The 19,195-nt window shown below is 40.0% G+C and overlaps 1 protein-coding gene across 1 annotated transcript in view; it reads right to left on the bottom strand.

Moving 5' to 3' along the window:
- Window positions 1-298: 298 nt before the first annotated feature.
- Window positions 299-19,195, bottom strand: part of LOC145772597 (uncharacterized) — a 31,654-nt gene continuing 12,757 nt past the window's right edge. Inside the window, exons 5-11 of the mRNA XM_082584457.1 lie at window positions 15,262-15,424; window positions 14,949-15,107; window positions 6,948-7,139; window positions 5,280-5,429; window positions 4,661-4,794; window positions 1,489-1,672; window positions 299-684 (exon numbers count right to left, since the gene is read on the bottom strand). Coding sequence (XP_082440583.1) covers window positions 299-684; window positions 1,489-1,672; window positions 4,661-4,794; window positions 5,280-5,429; window positions 6,948-7,139; window positions 14,949-15,107; window positions 15,262-15,424 — 1,368 coding nt within the window. The remainder of the gene's footprint in view (window positions 685-1,488; window positions 1,673-4,660; window positions 4,795-5,279; window positions 5,430-6,947; window positions 7,140-14,948; window positions 15,108-15,261; window positions 15,425-19,195) is intronic.

Raw genomic sequence — 19,195 nt, 5'->3', positions numbered from 1 at the left:
TCATACAGGAAACACTGCACACCAATGCTGTAAAATTGTAATATATAATACAACATACTGCAACTCCAATTTTATCAGTCTGTAGCATGTGAATACAGTAAACTTTCTTTTCTTCTACAATCTAGAACGAAACTCGCAAAGTAGCCTATACCTCCTAAAATATCGTGAAAAATTTAAATGCATGCTTTAATTCGTTATTCAAATATTGCTTTACAAATAATTCAACATTAAGTTGTATGTTGTTAGTTAATCACTTATTGGAATCAAATATTAGCAAAGCACAATGTTTTTAAATAGCTTACCGCGTCCTTGATTGTGTTCCGCCACCGCAAAGAACCGAACATTCACCAAAATCAGAATATTCGCTCCAACAAGCTTGATAGCTGCATTCGACCGTCCTTAAACCGCTGCCCTCACATCCCGGCCCTCCAGCGACGCCCCCTTCACAAGTGCGGCCTTGAGTCTGAGATCCAACTCCACAGCTCACACTGCACTCTCCAATGTCCACCCAATCGTTCCATCGCCCGGGACACTGCTCTATATTACATTCCTTGGTTTCTTCAGTGACGTGACCGTACTCGTCTGGGGGGCAGAGACTGGGCTGAGGGCAGTTCCTTGTGCGCACTCGAATTCCTCCATTGCAAGACACGTCACAATCAGAGAATGGTGTCCATTTGGAGTAAACTGCAAAGTAAGTTATTTATTAAAAAAAAATAAAGCAAACACCTCACCGCAAAATTGTAATGTGATTTGTGAGGCAGACAACATTACTGTCAGTTATTTTCGAAAGTCTAATGTATTGGTGTTCAGCGGTTTTCATCAGGAGTTGTGCGGAACGTACAAATGGGTCTCGATTTCAGTCGCCGGGGTTGCACGCTCGCAGACTCGTAGAGATTTGAGTGGAGCAAGTGGTTGGGGTCCGTAGTGCGGCGAGAAGAGACAGGATGGCTTCTTCGCGGCGAAGCTCAGCTGATTGGATGCCTGCAAGGACAGGGAGATTGTCCGATAGCGTAGGTTGCAGGCATCCTGTCACGTTTATGGCAGTGTATATTTGATGGCAGTGGGCACTGCTGCTCCAGACAGGTGCACACTATTCTGCTGGAGCATGAACTGGCGCAATGGTGGCAGTGCGCAGGGTGTCAACTCCGGCTCCCTGAGCCTGAACCATTTCTGGAGTGCGTGAGTAGATTTAAGGGAAAATTTCTGAAAGTTTACTTCACTGTATTGGACAATTCAGTGGCCGAGTGGTTTCGCCTTCGACTCTGGTGCTGAACGGACGGAAATTTCAATTATTTTTTTTACCAAAGGTAGTAGAAGATACTGCTGTATCCTAAAATCAGAGCTAAAGTTGAATTTGAAAAAAAAAGATTAACCCTCCTCTTCTGGGCATATGCACATAACTAGGCAGAAGCTATTTACTAGTAAAAACTAGTAAAAAGTTACTATTAAAAACTGAAATAAGACTTTTTAAGAGTTTGCATTGCTTACATGCACAGTCTTCTTCGATGCATTCCTCGATATCCAAGTTGGGGCCTTCACAAGCACCCTCCGCATCGTCTTGGCACACAATGCATTCCCTTGTTCGCATGCGTTGTCCAGCCCCACAAGTCATCGTACATGCTGACCAGGCTGTGTAATCTCCGAAATGGGGGCAACAAAACGTATTGCAACTCTGAACAATGAGAGTGCTGAGGTAAAGTTGTTGAAAAAGCCCTCAATAATAGGCTAAATTGCATCTTGCAGAATTCACTCACAGCACAAACATGCATCAAAGTCGTTGTTATGACTAAAAATGTTAATTGATAAGTTTTTGATAAGGAATGAAGTTCTAATTTAAGCGTTTCACTTACATCAAAGAATCGTTGACAAAAATTATTGTATCAGTTTGACGATTGTCCTTTTAACCCTTACGAGGTTGGGCTCCCTGGAGTCTTGCTCAGTTTGGGGGGGGGCTGTCGATTCTTCTTATGCTTTAGGAGTGATATCTCTGTTATTTTTTAAGGTACGGCTTCAAACTTTGGGATTCACTTTGTAAAATTATTCACGCTGAGCATATCCGAAAATTAAACCTATGTGAATTTTAGAACTGCTCATAGACGTTGAAATGTTGAGGTGACTTATGACTTTTGGATTATTTTGCGATTAAAGCAATTGTAGCGTGAGTTTACACATTATTTTTTGGTAGAGTAATGAAGAACATGCATTGCCATGTTGTGATTAAATTTTTTTTACATAATCTCAATTTGAATCTATATTTTTCATGCAAAATAATAACTTTTCCCACGCTCAAAATAAAGCTCGCTTCTTGACTAAAAGAACAATGCTTCATCAATTACATGCAGTAATGAGATTTCTGAACGCGTGTCACACCAATTTGGATTATGATCTTGTGACCTCGGTTCCAAGAACAGCAACTCCTACGCTTTATTAACAAATGTAGACCAGCTGAAGAAGCAGGGTGGCGTTTATCAAATACTATTATGTAATCCACGAAACGAATGGAAGATCATGCAACAAAAAAAGCGGTTTAAATGCAATGTATTGTAGTTGCAACAGCGTCTCTCAATGTAAGTTCAATGTGAACTCGGCTACATACAAGGCTAGTACTAGGAGTAAGATTACCCGATAAAGTCGATGATGCTTTACATAAACAGAAGTCAGAAAGAAATTCAAAATAAAACAGTTACGGTTCATTAATTAACAGAACGTCACAACGCTTTTCATCAAAAGGAAAATCTGTAATGCCTCGGGTCATTTTCTTGTGGATTCAATAAGCTCTCTAAGATTCATATGCCACACACTAAAATCCAAACAATATTTAGATTTATTCAAAGTAGTATTTATTATGCGTCAAATCATTGTGAACCTGGAGAAATACTTTACAAAGAATTAGCTGCCTTTTTTTTTTTGCCTAATGGGCGTTTATGCGATAAAAATGTCAGTTTGGCAGCAAAATATTGATAAGTATTTTGATTTGGTTACAGCAATGCCGGACTGCAGCAATTGGCACAAGGCTCTTGCAGCAACGTTTTTCAACTTGATTCAATGGTAAAGCAACCTGTGTTCTGTCAGGTTATGTACACACAAATTCAGAAATATTTAAGAATATGCAATGAGGCACATTGAAATTACAAGTGGCTGCACATTTACAGTTCGATAATACGAGAAATTGAATACAACGCTAATACAATCATTTCGACGTGGATTCAACATTGCAAGACGATGTAAACATGCGCGGGTTTGCAATTAGATTACTTCTCTTCTGTCCTTGTTTGTATAAAAGTCATAAAATCAGTCGTTGTATCCGTGCTAAAATTCAGCTATGCTCAAACCGCATTATATTGATATTTTCTAAATAGAAAATGGATTTATAAAATATGAATACAATACTGTTTCAGCATATAAAAATGCTGAATTTTACATCGAGTATTACGATTAGTTTTATGACCCACTTTTTATACAAAAAAGGATAGATGATTTTGATAAGCAATCTAATTGCAAAACCGCACATGTTTACAAGTATTCAACGTCTTGATATGTTGAATCAACGTAAAAATAGCTATCTGTCTAATAAAAGGAAAAAAGGAAAATCTCTCATTGAGCTCCGCGTTTTATTTAGGCTGTGGTTGAAGCCAAAGTTTATAAAACCGCAATCATTCAAATAGTTTATTCTGCGCAAAAGCAAACTTGACATACTCGTATGGAATGTGCAGGGCATAAAGGCTTTTCACAGCATTGACATTGGCCACGGTTTTTTGGTAGTTTATTTTTTGTGGCTTTGGCACCTTCTCAATAAGCAAACGCAGTAGTTGTCCACCGTGGGGACTTCGCTTTGCACGTGAATGAACCAACCCATCCTTTGGTCGATGATATCGGTGCCACCCTTTGTGAAGTCGTAAAGCTTATACAAGCCTGGCTTCTTTTTGCCGTCATCCTTGGTAATCCCCAATAGAGGTTGCATGGTCGTCAACATCAACACATTCCGCATGCCAGAATTCTTCGTTTTTACTACATTTACGCCTTTTCTGCTTTTGATAGTGTGTCGGACAAAAGGAAAGATTTGAAACCAAAATCATAATATGTTACAGAGCAGCTTCTATAGTAGGCAATAACGTTGTAGCCTATGCTTTGTTTGATTGAAAGGACATAATTGTCTGCGAAAAACTATTCTCGCTCTAGATGCATTGGCACCAAGTCTTATGTTTAATTTTACGCAATTTCAACCGCAAGCGACGGTAACTCATCGTATCAAAGTTGAAGCTTTTCTTGTATCGACGTCGCTTATAAGCCGTGGTGAGAACAAAAGGTCCACGCATACTGTCAATTTCCTTCACGCTGTGAAGCAGTTAGGATTAACGAGACATGGGCCAAATTAATTACTTTCATCCAGCTGGTGGGAAAATTTTGAACAATAGAATATGAAATATTTCAGAGGATGTGCTGAGAAATGCCTTATATCTCTCAATTTATAACCTTTATTCGCTCAAAATTTCAGCTCAATAGAGGTGAATGAAAGTTAGGAAAAGTCAAGAAATCTCATAGTCGCAGCCTCAGTGGTTTTAGAGATACAACTGTTGATGCAAAAAAGTTGAATTGACAGCCCCCCCCCAACCTTCAAACAGTTAACACATAACTTTTTTAACATTCATGACATTTTTACCTCTTCCATGGTTTCTTCACCGAGGCACCCATCGTCACCAACATTTCCACGAATGCAACTTCTCTTGTTCAGTCGAGTACCTCCTCCACAGCTTTGAGAGCACACACCGACAGTGTAGTCTGACCACCTTGCACCTGCACAAATGGAAAGAACAAGGTGGTTGGTAACTCGAAGTAAGAAACGTAATTTTGAACTTAAACCTTCAAACTGCTGGGAAAAGGCAAAAAGGAATGCAAACTGATTGATTTAATCATAAATTTTCGATAGGTCGGCAATATTAAAGACGTGCCAGCCAATATATCAGTCGTTTTTGAATTTGTTAAGAACACTGTTGAATCAATGCTAAAAATAACTGATTTGTTGACTGGTTGAAGAAAGAATTCATGACGTCTGTGATATTTTTTTCTTCCATAAATTGACATATGCTTTATCAAAAATCACTTTTTCCTAACAGTGTTTTTCTACTTAAATTGCGAAAGTAAACTACACTACCACACAACATGGTTTTCAACACTCGTTAACGATATAAACTGATGAAGTTGGGTTTGGCTGGATTTTAGAATTTCTTGAAAGTTATTCACACAAGTCAATCCACTTCATGATAGTGGCCTGGACTCACAACTTGGCAAGTTGCATTGTTGACTTTTAGTGTCTTGTCCGGTACATCCGGGATCTCCAACCTCTCCATTTAAGCATCTCCTTTCGCGTGTTCTTGTTGCAGTTCCACAAGTACTTGAACATTCTCCCCAATTTGACCAATCGTCCCAAACTGCAAAGAACATTCACATCACAAGACATTGAAAACCTAATTTCGAAATCCAAGTTTATATCCAGTATCGTTACTTGGTTTCTTCAAGGAAATCTTTATTCAAGTAAGATGAGATTAAACTGGTACTGTAATACAAAAGAACACAAAGCTTGCTGGCCATGAAAGGTATGCAGTGATTTATATACGGTATGTTGTATTATGTTTTGCTCTGTTTGTGTTTTTGCTTGGCATTGATCACTTTTTGTAGTAAATAGTAACTTACCGTATCTATTAATTACATTACATTTTGAATGCTTACCTTGCTTAGCGCAAATAAGATATGATAAAAATAAATAATAAAATAAATAAATAGGAAAGATCAAATAAGATAAAAATAAGATTTAACTGGTAAATGTGACTGGCCCGGTCATCAATAAGCTCCTGATGCTAATACAGATTGCAAATGAAAACCTGTATCCTTAGTGAGCCTAAAGCTTCCAAAGTGAAAACATGTTTCGACAAGTCAGTGAGTAGTATGCAGATATTTCTGTGAGTATAAGCCTTAAGCAGTGGCGGCTAATGTTGTTTGTGAGCAGTGAGGCTGTTACAAATAATTCGTGGGGAAAAGCCTGTCTCTGAGTTCACCAAAGGCAACGATTTCGCGTAGGGGTCTCTCCCAGAAAAATTTGAAAAATCACATTAAATGTGGTGCGTTCTGAGCATGTTTTTACCCTTAATTTTGAAAAAAAAAATGTATTCAAAATTTGTTGAAAAGTTGATGTATTTCAGCTTAGTCATGAGTTAACTAACCTAACCGTTGCATACAAGGCTCGTGATTTTGAGATGCCCTAACAGGGTCGTAGCCAGACCGCAGAGCAAGGGGGGACAACTTTTTTTAAGGGGGGGGATTGAAAAAATTGAATCATTATAATTGTTGCTGTTGCTCGAGAATGTTGGGGTTTTGCCAGGGGGGGGGCAAGCTTTTTTTTAGGGGCGGCAAGCCCTGGCCCCCGGCTGGCTACGGGCCTGTGCCCTAGGCTGGACTAGCACTTCTTATAACCTGTTGAATACCATATAACTCCACAGCTAACACTTTCACATTCATGGCTCACCGCTACTCTGCAAAATAAAAACTAACTTTAAAAGTATGTAAAGTTATTCGGTTAGGAGGGGCTGTTTTCCATGCAGCCCTACTAGATTCAAAAATTGCTCTTCTGTGTGCTGTTATAAGTGCCAAAAGAGGTGGAGCTTCAAGGATAATTTTTAGCCAATCAGAGCACTTGAAATGAAGAATCTCGGGCTGCAGAGAAGTTTGCCCAAAATCCGTGTTGCCAAACGAAACTTTTAATACTTCAATTTCTGATCCGCAATTCTTAAGTGAAAAAAGTAACCGGGTCGGACAAACACAGAACACATTTCCCCTCTTCTCTTTCTTCCAGGTGGGCTGCAGCCCTGCAGTATAAGCCGCCACGGCCGCCGCCACGGCCGCCACGGAGTATAAGCATATCAAATATAAATTGCATTTTGTATTTTTATTACCTGGCTTGACGCAAGTATTTTGCACGAATGGTGAACCAGTGATATTGGCAACCCATTCTTCAATGTACGAAAGTCGCGTGTAAACTCCATAACTCCCAGAAATACCACAGTCCCTTTCAAATGACGCAATTCCAGCAATGTACCAGTCGCAACTATTGCATCGCTGACAAACCAATGGGCCGCCGGAGCCATCTACAAGCAAACAGATTGATTTGTAAAACGTAATTAAAAAATACAATAGGTTAATGCACGGATTAAAGAATTAAAACAACACTTAAACAAACAAACCTTCTAGTAATACTTTTTCTTTACTAGCCTACTTACTTTGTTTTTGTATTTTATACTATGCCACAGGAGTGGAAAGAAAGCATTGTTGTGCCATTATTTAAGGAAAAAGGGTATGTAAGAAATTGCAGTGCATATGGGGAGTGAAATTGTCAGATCATCAAAAGAAAACTGTAAAACGAGTATTCGAAAAGCGGTTAAGAAATGTGGTGGAATTAGATAATATGCAACACGGGTTCATGGCGGGGATGGGATAAACATCTGCTTTGTTTAGTTTGAGAAGGATGCAAGAAGCATAGGCCTATAAAGAAAAAGAGAAAAACTGTACATGTGCTTTGTTGACTTGAAGAAGGTGTTTGACAGAGTCTCAAGAAAAGTGATGGAATGGGCAATGTGAAAAGTGATGGAATGGGCAATGTGAAAAGTATGGATAGCCGAGGTGCTAGTAAGGGCAGTGATGTTGATTGTTGATGTATAAAGGTGCGAGAACAAAAGTAAAAGTTGGTACAAGTTAATACTCGAATGATTTTTTGTGAAAGTCGGGGGCATGCCAAGAATTAATGCTGTCCCCTCTTATATTTGCTGTCGTGATTGATATTGTGACTGAAGGGGTAAGGGAGGGTTTGTTGAGAAAATTTTATATATATGCAGATGACCTGGTCTTGACCAGTGATAGTATGTGGTCACAGCGGTAAACCATAATTTCTTCGTGGGAAAATTGTAACTTAAAGTTCCCGGATCCTTTCGTCTGCATATAATGACCGAAGAAACACACACTTGAACTTCTTTTCAAACAGTGTATTTCTGTAAAAATTAGCCCACGGCTACCAAAAACGAGGGGGTGCAACGCGTACACCACTGAAAACTGTCACTACAGAACAGATTACTTGGATAAAAGACGGAACCTTTGTCCAGCTAGCAAGCACTAAGCCAACAGTTAAATGTGCGGCCAACTTTCAAACAATCATTTTACGAATGACCAGAATAGATAGCAATATCTCAAATTCACGTATGCAGTACTGTGACGCAATAATGAAAGACAATTATGAAGTCATTCCAACAGGTGTTTAAAGCTGATGTAATATTTCCTGTTTAAACAGGCCCAAACAAGTCCAAACAAGTTTGACACAAGTCTATGAACGCTGGTGCAATTTTGGCACATTTTCTAGCAACTTCCATGACGTAATATTCAGTAGACTTGAACGGTTTTATATGACGTTTGATTTGTACAGAGATTGGCCGTAACATAGCGGCCCCTAGTTATGACAGTCTAACATGGCATAACTAAAAAAGAATTGAAGGACAATCGTGAGCCAATGAATAAAAACACATGATACACAAATTGTTTGAATCACTCACGTTTAAGTTAATACGCAAATACAAAGGGCATGCAAAGAATGAACAGCAATACGAAATAATACACGATACATGAAATTGGTACCATAGGTACACGCTAAAATGACGCTATATACAATAGTTGCGATAATAACCGACTGTTCCGGGCTCAGACAAGGGTCGGCCACCGCAGACAAAACCAGGCTCAAACCCTAACACTTAGGTGTTCTTTACGGGGGCGAGGCACGAAATATCCCTCAACACGTAGTCTACTTTTACTTTCCCCGTACTCTCATCATAGTTGCAGACGGCAACTTTGGCTCTACGAACCACAGGCTTCCCTTTCCTAATTTGTGGAACTACCTCATGCACCCTCCCAAGTTGATACTTCCCACGTTTACCAATGTCTTGGAGAGAACCTACCACTACAAGTTGACCAGGCTCCAAATTCTCGGCCATTTTTAGCCATTTTTTCCGGCCCTGAAGACCTGGCAAGTAAAAATCGATCCATTTACTCCAAAACTGCTGAGAAAGTGACAAATTGAACCGATAATCCCTTCTTAATTGGTCACGATCATGTGGTTGCCCAACAGCACAGTATGGGTCTAAGTATGGGGTCAAAAGTGAGGCAGGGGTGATGACAGTAAAATCCCTAGGATCGTCACTCAAAGGTACCAAAGGGCGTTCGTTCACGATCCGAACGGCACTACTGGTGTACGTAAGCAGTTCAATAAAATTGGGCTTACGAATTGAAGAGTCCAAAATGTGAAAGAAGTATTTGGTCATATCGGCCACGAAACCAAATCTTTCAAGCCGAAATCTAGCCAAGACATCTGCCAGAGGGTTTAACAAGTCAGACAAGTCAAGACAAGAAGACATTAAATCATTAACACAAGTTCCTCGAAATTCAGACTTGCCATAGTAAACAATGCGCTTTTTTAATTGTGACGTCACAAAGTATGGTAAATACCATTCAAATCCCTTGACATTTCCTGCTTCACCAGCACGCTCAATATAGCCATTAGATTTAAGATCTTTCATGGTGTCAGTAAGGAAATCACAAAGTTCAGGTTGTTTTAAAGCCTTCTTTCTTAAAGCAGCAGCTCTATCTGACGCCAACACAAAATTGTTAGGTAGATCAATATCTTCCTTCAACGGAACAGGTATCTCAAATCGACCATCTTTCAACTCAATATTCGGTTCGACAAGTTCTCTAGCCAAAATATCATTGCGAGACAATTCACAGGTTTCATTTTGCAAAGTCAAATCCTGAATGACTTTATTCAGGTCTGCTATTTCCATATCGCGAGACTCAATTTTACGCTGAAAGCCAGAGATGACATCCGACTCTGAAGACGTCTGCACTCTGCACACTTTAGCAACGCTTTCAACTAAGGGTGACTTACCACCACAAGCCAACCAACCGAGAGGAGTGAGTAAAGCATGCGGTTCACTGCGATTTTCACCAACACGTTCTTCTTTTGCCCACATCAAATAAGCGTTGTCATTGCCAATCAGTACATCTACAGTACTACAATCATTCAAATGAAACATATTCACGTCATGAAAATGACGGAAACTACTTAAATCCTGCTTATGTGGTAAAGTCTTAACATCGTCAGCCCAAGCTGGGTTAACCACCGAGGTTATATCACAAAACAGTTCATCAGTCTCTAACGACTGGATGTTGAGTTTAACAAGGTCAGCACAAGTAGGTTTCTGACCAGCCAGAGTATCCATTTTAAACGACGCTTTATCATACGGTTTAAGACCAAGTTCGCACACCAAGTCACTCGAAACAAAGGTCAACTGCGAACCAGGATCATGCTGACAATACACCAACTTCGATTTGCCAGTCATTGGATTCAAAACACGAGCAGCAGTAACGCGGTTAAAGGCTGCTTTAACATTTCCAATCTTAACATTACGCACAGGAACTCTGGCACCAGCATCATCTTTACCGACCAAATCCAGAGAATCACGTGACGTCACATAAAAATCATGCAGAAGAAAATAGTGTTTCCTATCGTTGGTAGGTCCACACTTACGACAGTTGTTTGCATGATTACAGTCTCTAATCATATGCTGGCGCAAACAGTTCAAGCATTTTCCAGCTTTCACAATGACATCTCTCCGACGTTTAGGTGTCAAGCGCAAAAATTCTTTACAATTAGACAAAAAATGATATTCAACTTGACCACGTGACGAACAACAAAAACACGCCGGTATGTCACTATGTCTGGCCACACCGCCGCGCGGTGCGCCAACAGCAGTCGAGTACTGCGAACTCCCTGAAATCACATTATCATGGGGTTTTACCGACGTCTGCCTAACCGGACATGAAGGCAATTTTCCTTTGCCAAACTTTTTAAAATGCTGCGACTCACCAGAATCGCCCATTAGCATAATGCTAAAATCAGTCGACTTGCGCGTTTCCTCCCGTACTACAAAATCAAACAAACTCTGAAAAGTAGGTTCCTCAGTGCTACCATACTGATCACCTAAAAAGTCAAGATAACGCTGCTTAGCGTCAAACGGGAGTCGCTTAGCCAAATCCAAAACAAAACGTCCTTCTAATTTATCACGCTGACCATAAGCTTTCGCGTAAAGCAAACACTGCGACAATTCATCTTTAAACTCTTTCAAATCACTGGAAGAGATAGAAGTCAATTTGCTACCATAGCGATACTTTCTAATTTCTGGTTCTGCGAAAAGACCTCCACGAACTCCAAAACGTTGGGACAAGCGAGCTAACGACATTTCTATCCTGTCTTCCTCTGACAAGCCAGGAGTGTCAGAAACCAAATTAGCAATCGTTTGTGCAGCTGTTCTAACACAAGCTGCTTGCAACAAAGTCAAACGAGTTCCCTTAAAGGGCGAAGCTGCCATCAAGGCCATAACACGATTTTTAAAGAAGACAAATGGCATATTATTACCATCGTAACCAATCAAGGCCGCCTTATCGAAGAACGTCCTACTATTTTGGTATTCAAAAAAGCAATCCTGCTGTTGAGAACTCGATTTAGCGGGAGAAGACAAGCTATATCCCTTAAGGGGCTGAGTGGGCTCAGTCACATGCACAGCCCGATCACGATCCTCACACACGTTAAAATCAGGAGACGCGATACGCCTCTCACAACCACCCAAATTACGTGTAGCTGGGCGATCAAAAACTAGCGGCGCAGAAAACTGTGAAGGGGGCAAAGCATTACTGCTAATGGCGGCCCCGTGACCTGTACGCTCTGGGGGAGGAGTTCGGTTGTAATTTGCAGGCCTTGGCTCTACAGCCTTCGGAAGACCCTTAGCCGCGGCCCCGAGACCTCCTGAAACAGCTGGAAAACATGTGGATTGTACAGGTCCACTTACGGATTGAACAGGCGTCTGGAAAAGGTTAGGTAAATTAAACTGTGATTGATGTTCACTTCTGGAATGCCTAGAAGAGCCCTTCCTAGAACTACGCCGGGAGCCCAACTCAGAACGATATTCAGCTAAAACTACCTCTTTACGTTGTTCGGCCCTCAACTGAGCGTCTTTGAGTGCGAACTCAGCAGCTCTAGCTTCGGCTCTCGCGGCGGCCTCAGCAGCTCTCGCTTCGGCCTCAGCTCTCGCGGCAGCCTCTGCTCGTGCGGCCTCAGCAGCTCTCGCGTCGGCCTCAGCTCTCGCGGCAGCCTCAGCTCGTATGGCTTCAGCAGCTCTCGCGTCGGCCTCAGCTCTCGCGGCAGCCTCAGCTCGTATGGCTTCAGCTCTTGCGATGGCCTCAGCAGCTCTTGCTTCGGCCTCAGCTTGGATCTGGAGCTCCTCTCGTCTTAACTGTAGGTTAATTTGTGCAACTATCCGTGACGAGCTCTCAGACATCCTAGTGCTTACATTTGAGGCGCTATCCTCAGGATGTATGTCAGCATCCAACCTATCTGAGAACTCACTTTCTTTTTGTTCGAAGTTATTTTTTAACGAGTTAAATTCGGGATCTACCCTATCACGAAGTTCTGCCAAGATTGCAGAGTTAACAATTTTACTCAAAAGAGCATGGAAATGCCGTAATTCCTCTTCTAAAGTAGATAACTTAGATCTAAAAATTAACAGTTCCTGCTTATCACTCAAAGAACCTAGGGCTACAGAAAGTTTCCCAATTTGAGTCAAAATATCCCGTCTAAGATGCCGGGCCTCTCGAACTGACTTAGCCTCATCGTTAATGGGTCCCTCCCCAGAATGGCCTGCCCGACCGCAAAGAACATCATCAGGCTTAAACTCAGTCGAGTCGACGGCGGTCGAGTCCCTGTCACCACCGAGTGTAGACATATTAAATGTTAGGGCTAAATTTAACAATTAAAAAATTAAGTTACACAAACACACAAAATTACAGTAGTTATAAAAAACTTAACTGTAAAGACCGTAAAAATACAAAAAAGAATTTAAATGCACGATACCGTAGCTGTACGAGTATGTGAAGTCCAAACGTCCACAAAACTTGCTTGGATTCTTCCACTTGAATCTTCAAGCACAGATGGATTGCCTTTAATCTTCTTTCTTGCCAATGAATGTCAAAGTTATTTTTTTTCTGTACCAAACTGAGAAGAAATGTCTTTAATTTTCTTTGCTTCTTTAGACTACCAACCAACAAGATCTTCTTTTATTATTTCTTTGCTTCTAAGTGCTTCTTGGCCTACCAACTAACTAACTTCGTCTTTTATTTTTTGCTTCTTGCCTGTGCTTCCGTACAAACACTAGCCAGAAAATCGTCTTTTATTTTTTATGGTCACAGCGGTAAACCATAATTTCTTCGTGGGAAAATTGTAACTTAAAGTTCCCGGATCCTTTCGTCTGCATATAATGACCGAAGAAACACACACTTGAACTTCTTTTCAAACAGTGTATTTCTGTAAAAATTAGCCCACGGCTACCAAAAACGAGGGGGTGCAACGCGTACACCACTGAAAACTGTCACTACAGAACAGATTACTTGGATAAAAGACGGAACCTTTGTCCAGCTAGCAAGCACTAAGCCAACAGTTAAATGTGCGGCCAACTTTCAAACAATCATTTTACGAATGACCAGAATAGATAGCAATATCTCAAATTCACGTATGCAGTACTGTGACGCAATAATGAAAGACAATTATGAAGTCATTCCAACAGGTGTTTAAAGCTGATGTAATATTTCCTGTTTAAACAGGCTCAAACAAGTCCAAACAAGTTTGACACAAGTCTATGAACGATGGTGCAATTTTGGCACATTTTCTAGCAACTTCCATGACGTAATATTCAGTAGACTTGAACGGTTTTATATGACGTTTGATTTGTACAGAGATTGGCCGTAACAGTATGGAGGAATTAGAAAGTTTTTAAAAAAGAAGGAAGCATTTGAGACAATGAGTTTGAAGGCAAATACAGAAAAAAAAACGAAAACGAAAGTGATGGTGAGTGGAGCGGGAGGTTGTAACGAGCAAAGTCGACCCATGCGTATTATGTGGAAAGAGAGTGATGAAAAATTTGATGCAACGCAATGGGTGTAGTATTTAGTAAGTGGGTTTATGCACCATGTGTTTATACGTGGAGAGCTAAACCAAGACTGGCAAATGTTTTATTTGTGGGAAATGTGATAAAGAAAAAGATTTAGTTGTGGATTGCGAAAAAAGTTTCTGTCATGGAATTGAAATAGGCTAGTGACCAACGTCTATTGTTTGGGTGATTTAATAAATGGAAGTGGTGGATGCGAAGCAGCTGTGACAAAAAGGTTGGGCAATGTTGAGGGAATATGAAGAAATGTTATAATTAAAAAAGTTTTCGTTAAAAATAAAAGGGAAAGTCTATCGGAGTTGTGTGTGGTCTGCAATATTGTATGATAGCGAGACAGGAGTGCTAAGAGAGAATGAACATGCAATTCTGAGAAGAACGAAAAGGGCAATGGTGAGAGCAATAAGTGGGGCAAAAACCAGGAGGGAGAAAATAACTGAAGAATTAATGGATATGCTACAGAGATGAGGGAGACTATTAAACAACTTGCCTGGGCAAACTGAGTAAGGTGGCATAAACATGTACAAAGGAGGGAGGAAGGAAGTTTTCTTCGAAAGACATTGACTTTAAAAGTAGATGAGAAGAAGATACGAGGAATCGAAGATGTCCAAAAAGAACGTGTAAAGAACATGTAAAGATTGAGGCAGACAAAGTCGGAACGAATCTAAATGCGATGAACAGAACAAGATGGAGAATAGAAGTGAAAGCAATCGCTGCAAGAAAAGAATTGGTCACCCTCACAAATGAAACATAAACGAATTTGGATGATAATGATGATGATGAATTTCCATGTTTTGTGGTTTATAAACGGATGACATTTCATGCAGCATCAAGCTGTAACTACATTTGATGTGGCCCAACAATTACCTTGGCATGCATCTTGTCCACCCTCTTCCCTACCAGCACAAATCTGGTACGTCGAGTTGACTTGGTACTCTGCCGCTGCGTAAGCTTCTTTGCAAATGTTATCGTCAGTGATCGGAACGCTGGCTTCCTGAAGAACAGCCGCCGACGCTCCGAAAAAAGCTTTATTACAAAAAAGTAGAATTTAGCACCGTTGTGGTTGCGTTGTAACGTCTACCCCAACAAACAAAACAATATGTCACAACAATAGCTAAGCTTCAGGAAAGTTCAAAATTCAGTTTGAAACAAAACAGGAAAGTTGCATTTTTGTACTTACACGTGCTCCCAAAGCCAGTTATATAGCAAAGTTCCCCAGTAGCGGGTTGGTGACCTCCAGGCAAACAAACGGGGATAACGTAAGAATTATAAGCAATAGGACGATCAAGCTTGAGAATGGCAGCATCGACGTTTGAAAAGACATATTCAGGGTGGATGAACACCTGAAGCCAGCAAAAATCAGTGATGAACCCAGAGCGCGAAGCTGATATTGGATAGATTGACAATATTTTGGCTGAGGATCAGGACATGCTGTCGCGACGACATCTCACTGCGAATTCTACTTTACCATGAGCAATGAGCATACCATCTTGCCTTCTACAGATATTTTTATTTACTAATGTTTATTTTCCATCATATTTCTTTCACTAGGTACTTGCTGTGACGCAAAAGTTATTCAACATATACACTACAGTACTGTACAGTAGAGCTCGGTTAATCAGGATTCGGTTAATCCGGATCTTCGCCTAATCCGGATGAAACTGGAAGTACAAATGATTTGTAATCTTTTCCTTGAGAAACGGCTTCGGATTATCCGGATTATTTAATCCGGATCTTCGCCTATTCCGGACAAAAGTTGCGCTTTCTCTATCGCTTTATCCGGATTTTCCCGACAGTTTTGCCATTTTATGCTAAAACGTAACGTGGCTTATTGCGAGAAATTTCTTATCTATTGTTCCGTTAATGTGACGCAATAAATCATTGCGGATTTCTTCTTTTCACGAACAGTAATCCCTCCTAACGCAAAATTCGTGCGTAAATGCCCAAATTCGTACTGTCACTTGAAAAGATGTCGGTGGAATTTTCGGCGGTATGTCGGTGATGTTTTTCCAATAGAAGACTTTGTTTGATTTTTTGTAAGTTTTCCAAAGAAACTCGTCTTCCGTAACTGTTTTCAAAAGTTTTGAGTGACTACAGATTATTCCGACACGCATGTCTGAAGATATAACTTTTTGCCAGTGTGTTCTTGCGTTCGTTTTACATGCATACTGCATTTCAAAAGAATTCTATCGCTAATATGGTGATCGCGCGTCTCGGAATTGACAGATGACCACACTAAAAGGTAAAGGTGAGTCCCATACTTGATCCAAGCATCGGGGGATGAGAAGATAAGGTTCTCATTATACTAAGCCTTCGGCACTAACCACACTAATGCACATGACCACACTAATGCGTTCAATTTCGGTGATTTTTACCGACACCCTTCTATCTAGGTAACGTCAGGCTTGATAGAACCGTCATCGGTTAATCCGGATCTTCGCCTAATCCGGATGGAATCGCCGGTCAAATCGAATCCGGATTAACCGAGTTCTACTGTATTTGAAACAACCAAACACAAGCTAAGTTACACAAAAGACTATTTGTCAACACATTTTTTGTACAGTTGTTTAATTATAGCCTACTTTAAATTTATAGCCTAGTACTGTAACTTTATTATAGGGTAGCTTATTAAAACTTAGTGATGGTACAAAAATTGTGTAGAAAATCTATGTTTAAATTACCGTATTTTAGAGTTATTGTATGCTGGGACCATTAAAAACAAAATACTTCAAAAGAAATGTCCCTTCGATAATTCTTCTTTAGTTTCTTTCATTAGACTTAAAGTGCCCCTGACAGGTTGGATCCAAGTATAGTAACTTTTTAAAGCATTTCCTAGCGCAGAATTACACTTAGCGACCTTTTTAATCTTAACCTCGTAGCTCGACTGGTTAGGGCGTAATTTAATCAAACGACTGCTCCGCAGCGCCACCACAGGCGAAACTCCATATTTCACTGCTCTGGGACGACTTTGGTGATATTATGTCATCCTAAGTGGACGTCGTTAGCAACGGATGAAACAAACGCTTCCTAGATGTAATTGGTGGATCACAGTTTGGTCGGAGTTGGTACAAGCGGTTGCTTTTTTCGAAGATTTATTGTTTTTTGCAGTTTAATAAAACTGTACTGGATACGTTCCAACAAAACCTAAAATATACTATAAGCGAAAAATAAAGAAATCGTACGAATCATCATTCTTATTTAATTCATCATCACTATTCAAAAATAAATAAAAGTTCTCTCTCTCTCATAATGTGCCTTCAGTTGGCCATTGAAATCCTGTGTAACGGTCATCTGGATCTGGAAAATTGTTTCGGATTCGCCAAACAATGCATGACGGCATCACAATCCGATTGTTGCTTCCGAGAGCATCACCTTGTAGTACACACTGCAACACAGGCCTGTAGGCATTTTTACTTTAGTGGTATTAACAAAATCATCTTTAGTGAAGTGAACATATATGACTAGTTTTCTATGGCCCATCCCACTTTCGGACACTTGAAGAAAACTTTCATCATTTTCTTCTCAGTAGCCTACCTTGTTTTGTGGGAAAGTGGGAAAAAAAAGCACACGGTATTTGTCACTGACAATGTCACATGAACAGCAATTTGTAGGCATTGCCTCAACCATAAATTAAAGGTAGGCTACTGTTTGTGAGATACTGTTGTTACACTGCAAATGGCTATAGCCAGATTAGGACAAATAAAAAAGTATGAAAATTGTAGCCCTATGAAACTGCAATTTCAATTGAATTGAGATGCTGTTTGATAAACGTAAACTCAACCTATTTGATCGAAACCTGATAGTAATAATAAGTTCACGTTTTCATTTCAGTAATTCTTAATTTGCACATGCTTTAGATTTAGACCAACAGAGCCCCACACATTCACGTTTTGCAGTAGCCGTACCATACTTTACCAAGTCATCACAGAGAAAGAATGTATCCTTCCCGCTTACTGTGACGTCACATCGGTGTTGCCGTTTTTATTTTCGCAATTGAATGATTGCCAGATTCGCCGATGTCAACCAAAGTTTGCAAGCGTGTAACTTAGTAGCTTGTTGATATTTTTTTACGATTTGCTGGTCAGGGAAGTTTGTTAGTGTCATCTTTTTGGTATCTTAGGTAAATTTAGCGAATTTATTTACCTGTCAGAGGCACTTTAAGAAATTTCTCACAGTTTCGTTCGTTTCCCAAACAAGACAAGTTTGCACGACACGCTTGACCAATTTGACACGCATGACCAGATATATTTTAGAAAAGTTTTAAAATGTCTTGTCATTTTTTGTAAGTTATAAAAGCAAGATTAAATAATGCAAACCATGCTTCATAAAAATTTTTTGTGCGGTTTACATTCGGGGGGCGCTTATATTTTGATTGGTAAGCAAAAATTTTGTTACCATGCAATATTACAAACATAAGCAGTAAGGTGGCCCTTAAAAACATTTTTTGGAAACTTTGTTGGTGCCAAGTGTTTAAAGTATTCCTTTTCGTGATAAAATATCACATGCAAAATAATTTAAAGAAATTTTATGTTCATGGGTAATTCAAGCCCCTTTATTTTACTGCAGGTGGGCAAATGGCTCCAAATTTTAAGATTTTTTTTATTACTTATAGGTAATTCAAGTCCCTTTATTTTTCTTCAGGGGATAAAATGGTTCCAACGTCCATATCTCATGAACCTCAAATGGTAGAAGCTTCATTTAAGTATCAAAAGATGCAGAATGAATAGTTTCCTATCCAACTTTAATGCATGACATAAGTCTAGCTAATCTTGATTTCATGTTAGGTGTTCCCGACAATGGTTCACCAAATCAAACGTCATATAAAACCGTTCAGGTCTACTGAATCTTAGCGTATTACGTCATAAAATTTTTCCTAAAAAATGAGCCAAGATTGCACCATCGTTCGTAAGACTTGTATCACACCTGTTGAGAATTACTTCACAATGTTTCACTAAGACGTCACAGTAACTGCTTACGTGAGTTACTGAGTTTGAGATATTGCAATGTATTCTGGTCATTAGGGTTGCCAGATTGGGCGCTTTTACGCCCAATTGGGCTACTTTTGATTTCTCCAGGCGCCAAAAATTCGCGTTGGGCGCGCTTTTTTGGCTGGC

The sequence above is a fragment of the Aplidium turbinatum genome, chromosome 6 (assembly GCF_918807975.1).
Source record: "Aplidium turbinatum chromosome 6, kaAplTurb1.1, whole genome shotgun sequence".
NCBI lineage: Eukaryota > Metazoa > Chordata > Ascidiacea > Aplousobranchia > Polyclinidae > Aplidium > Aplidium turbinatum.
This window is presented reverse-complemented; position numbering and strand designations above follow the sequence as displayed.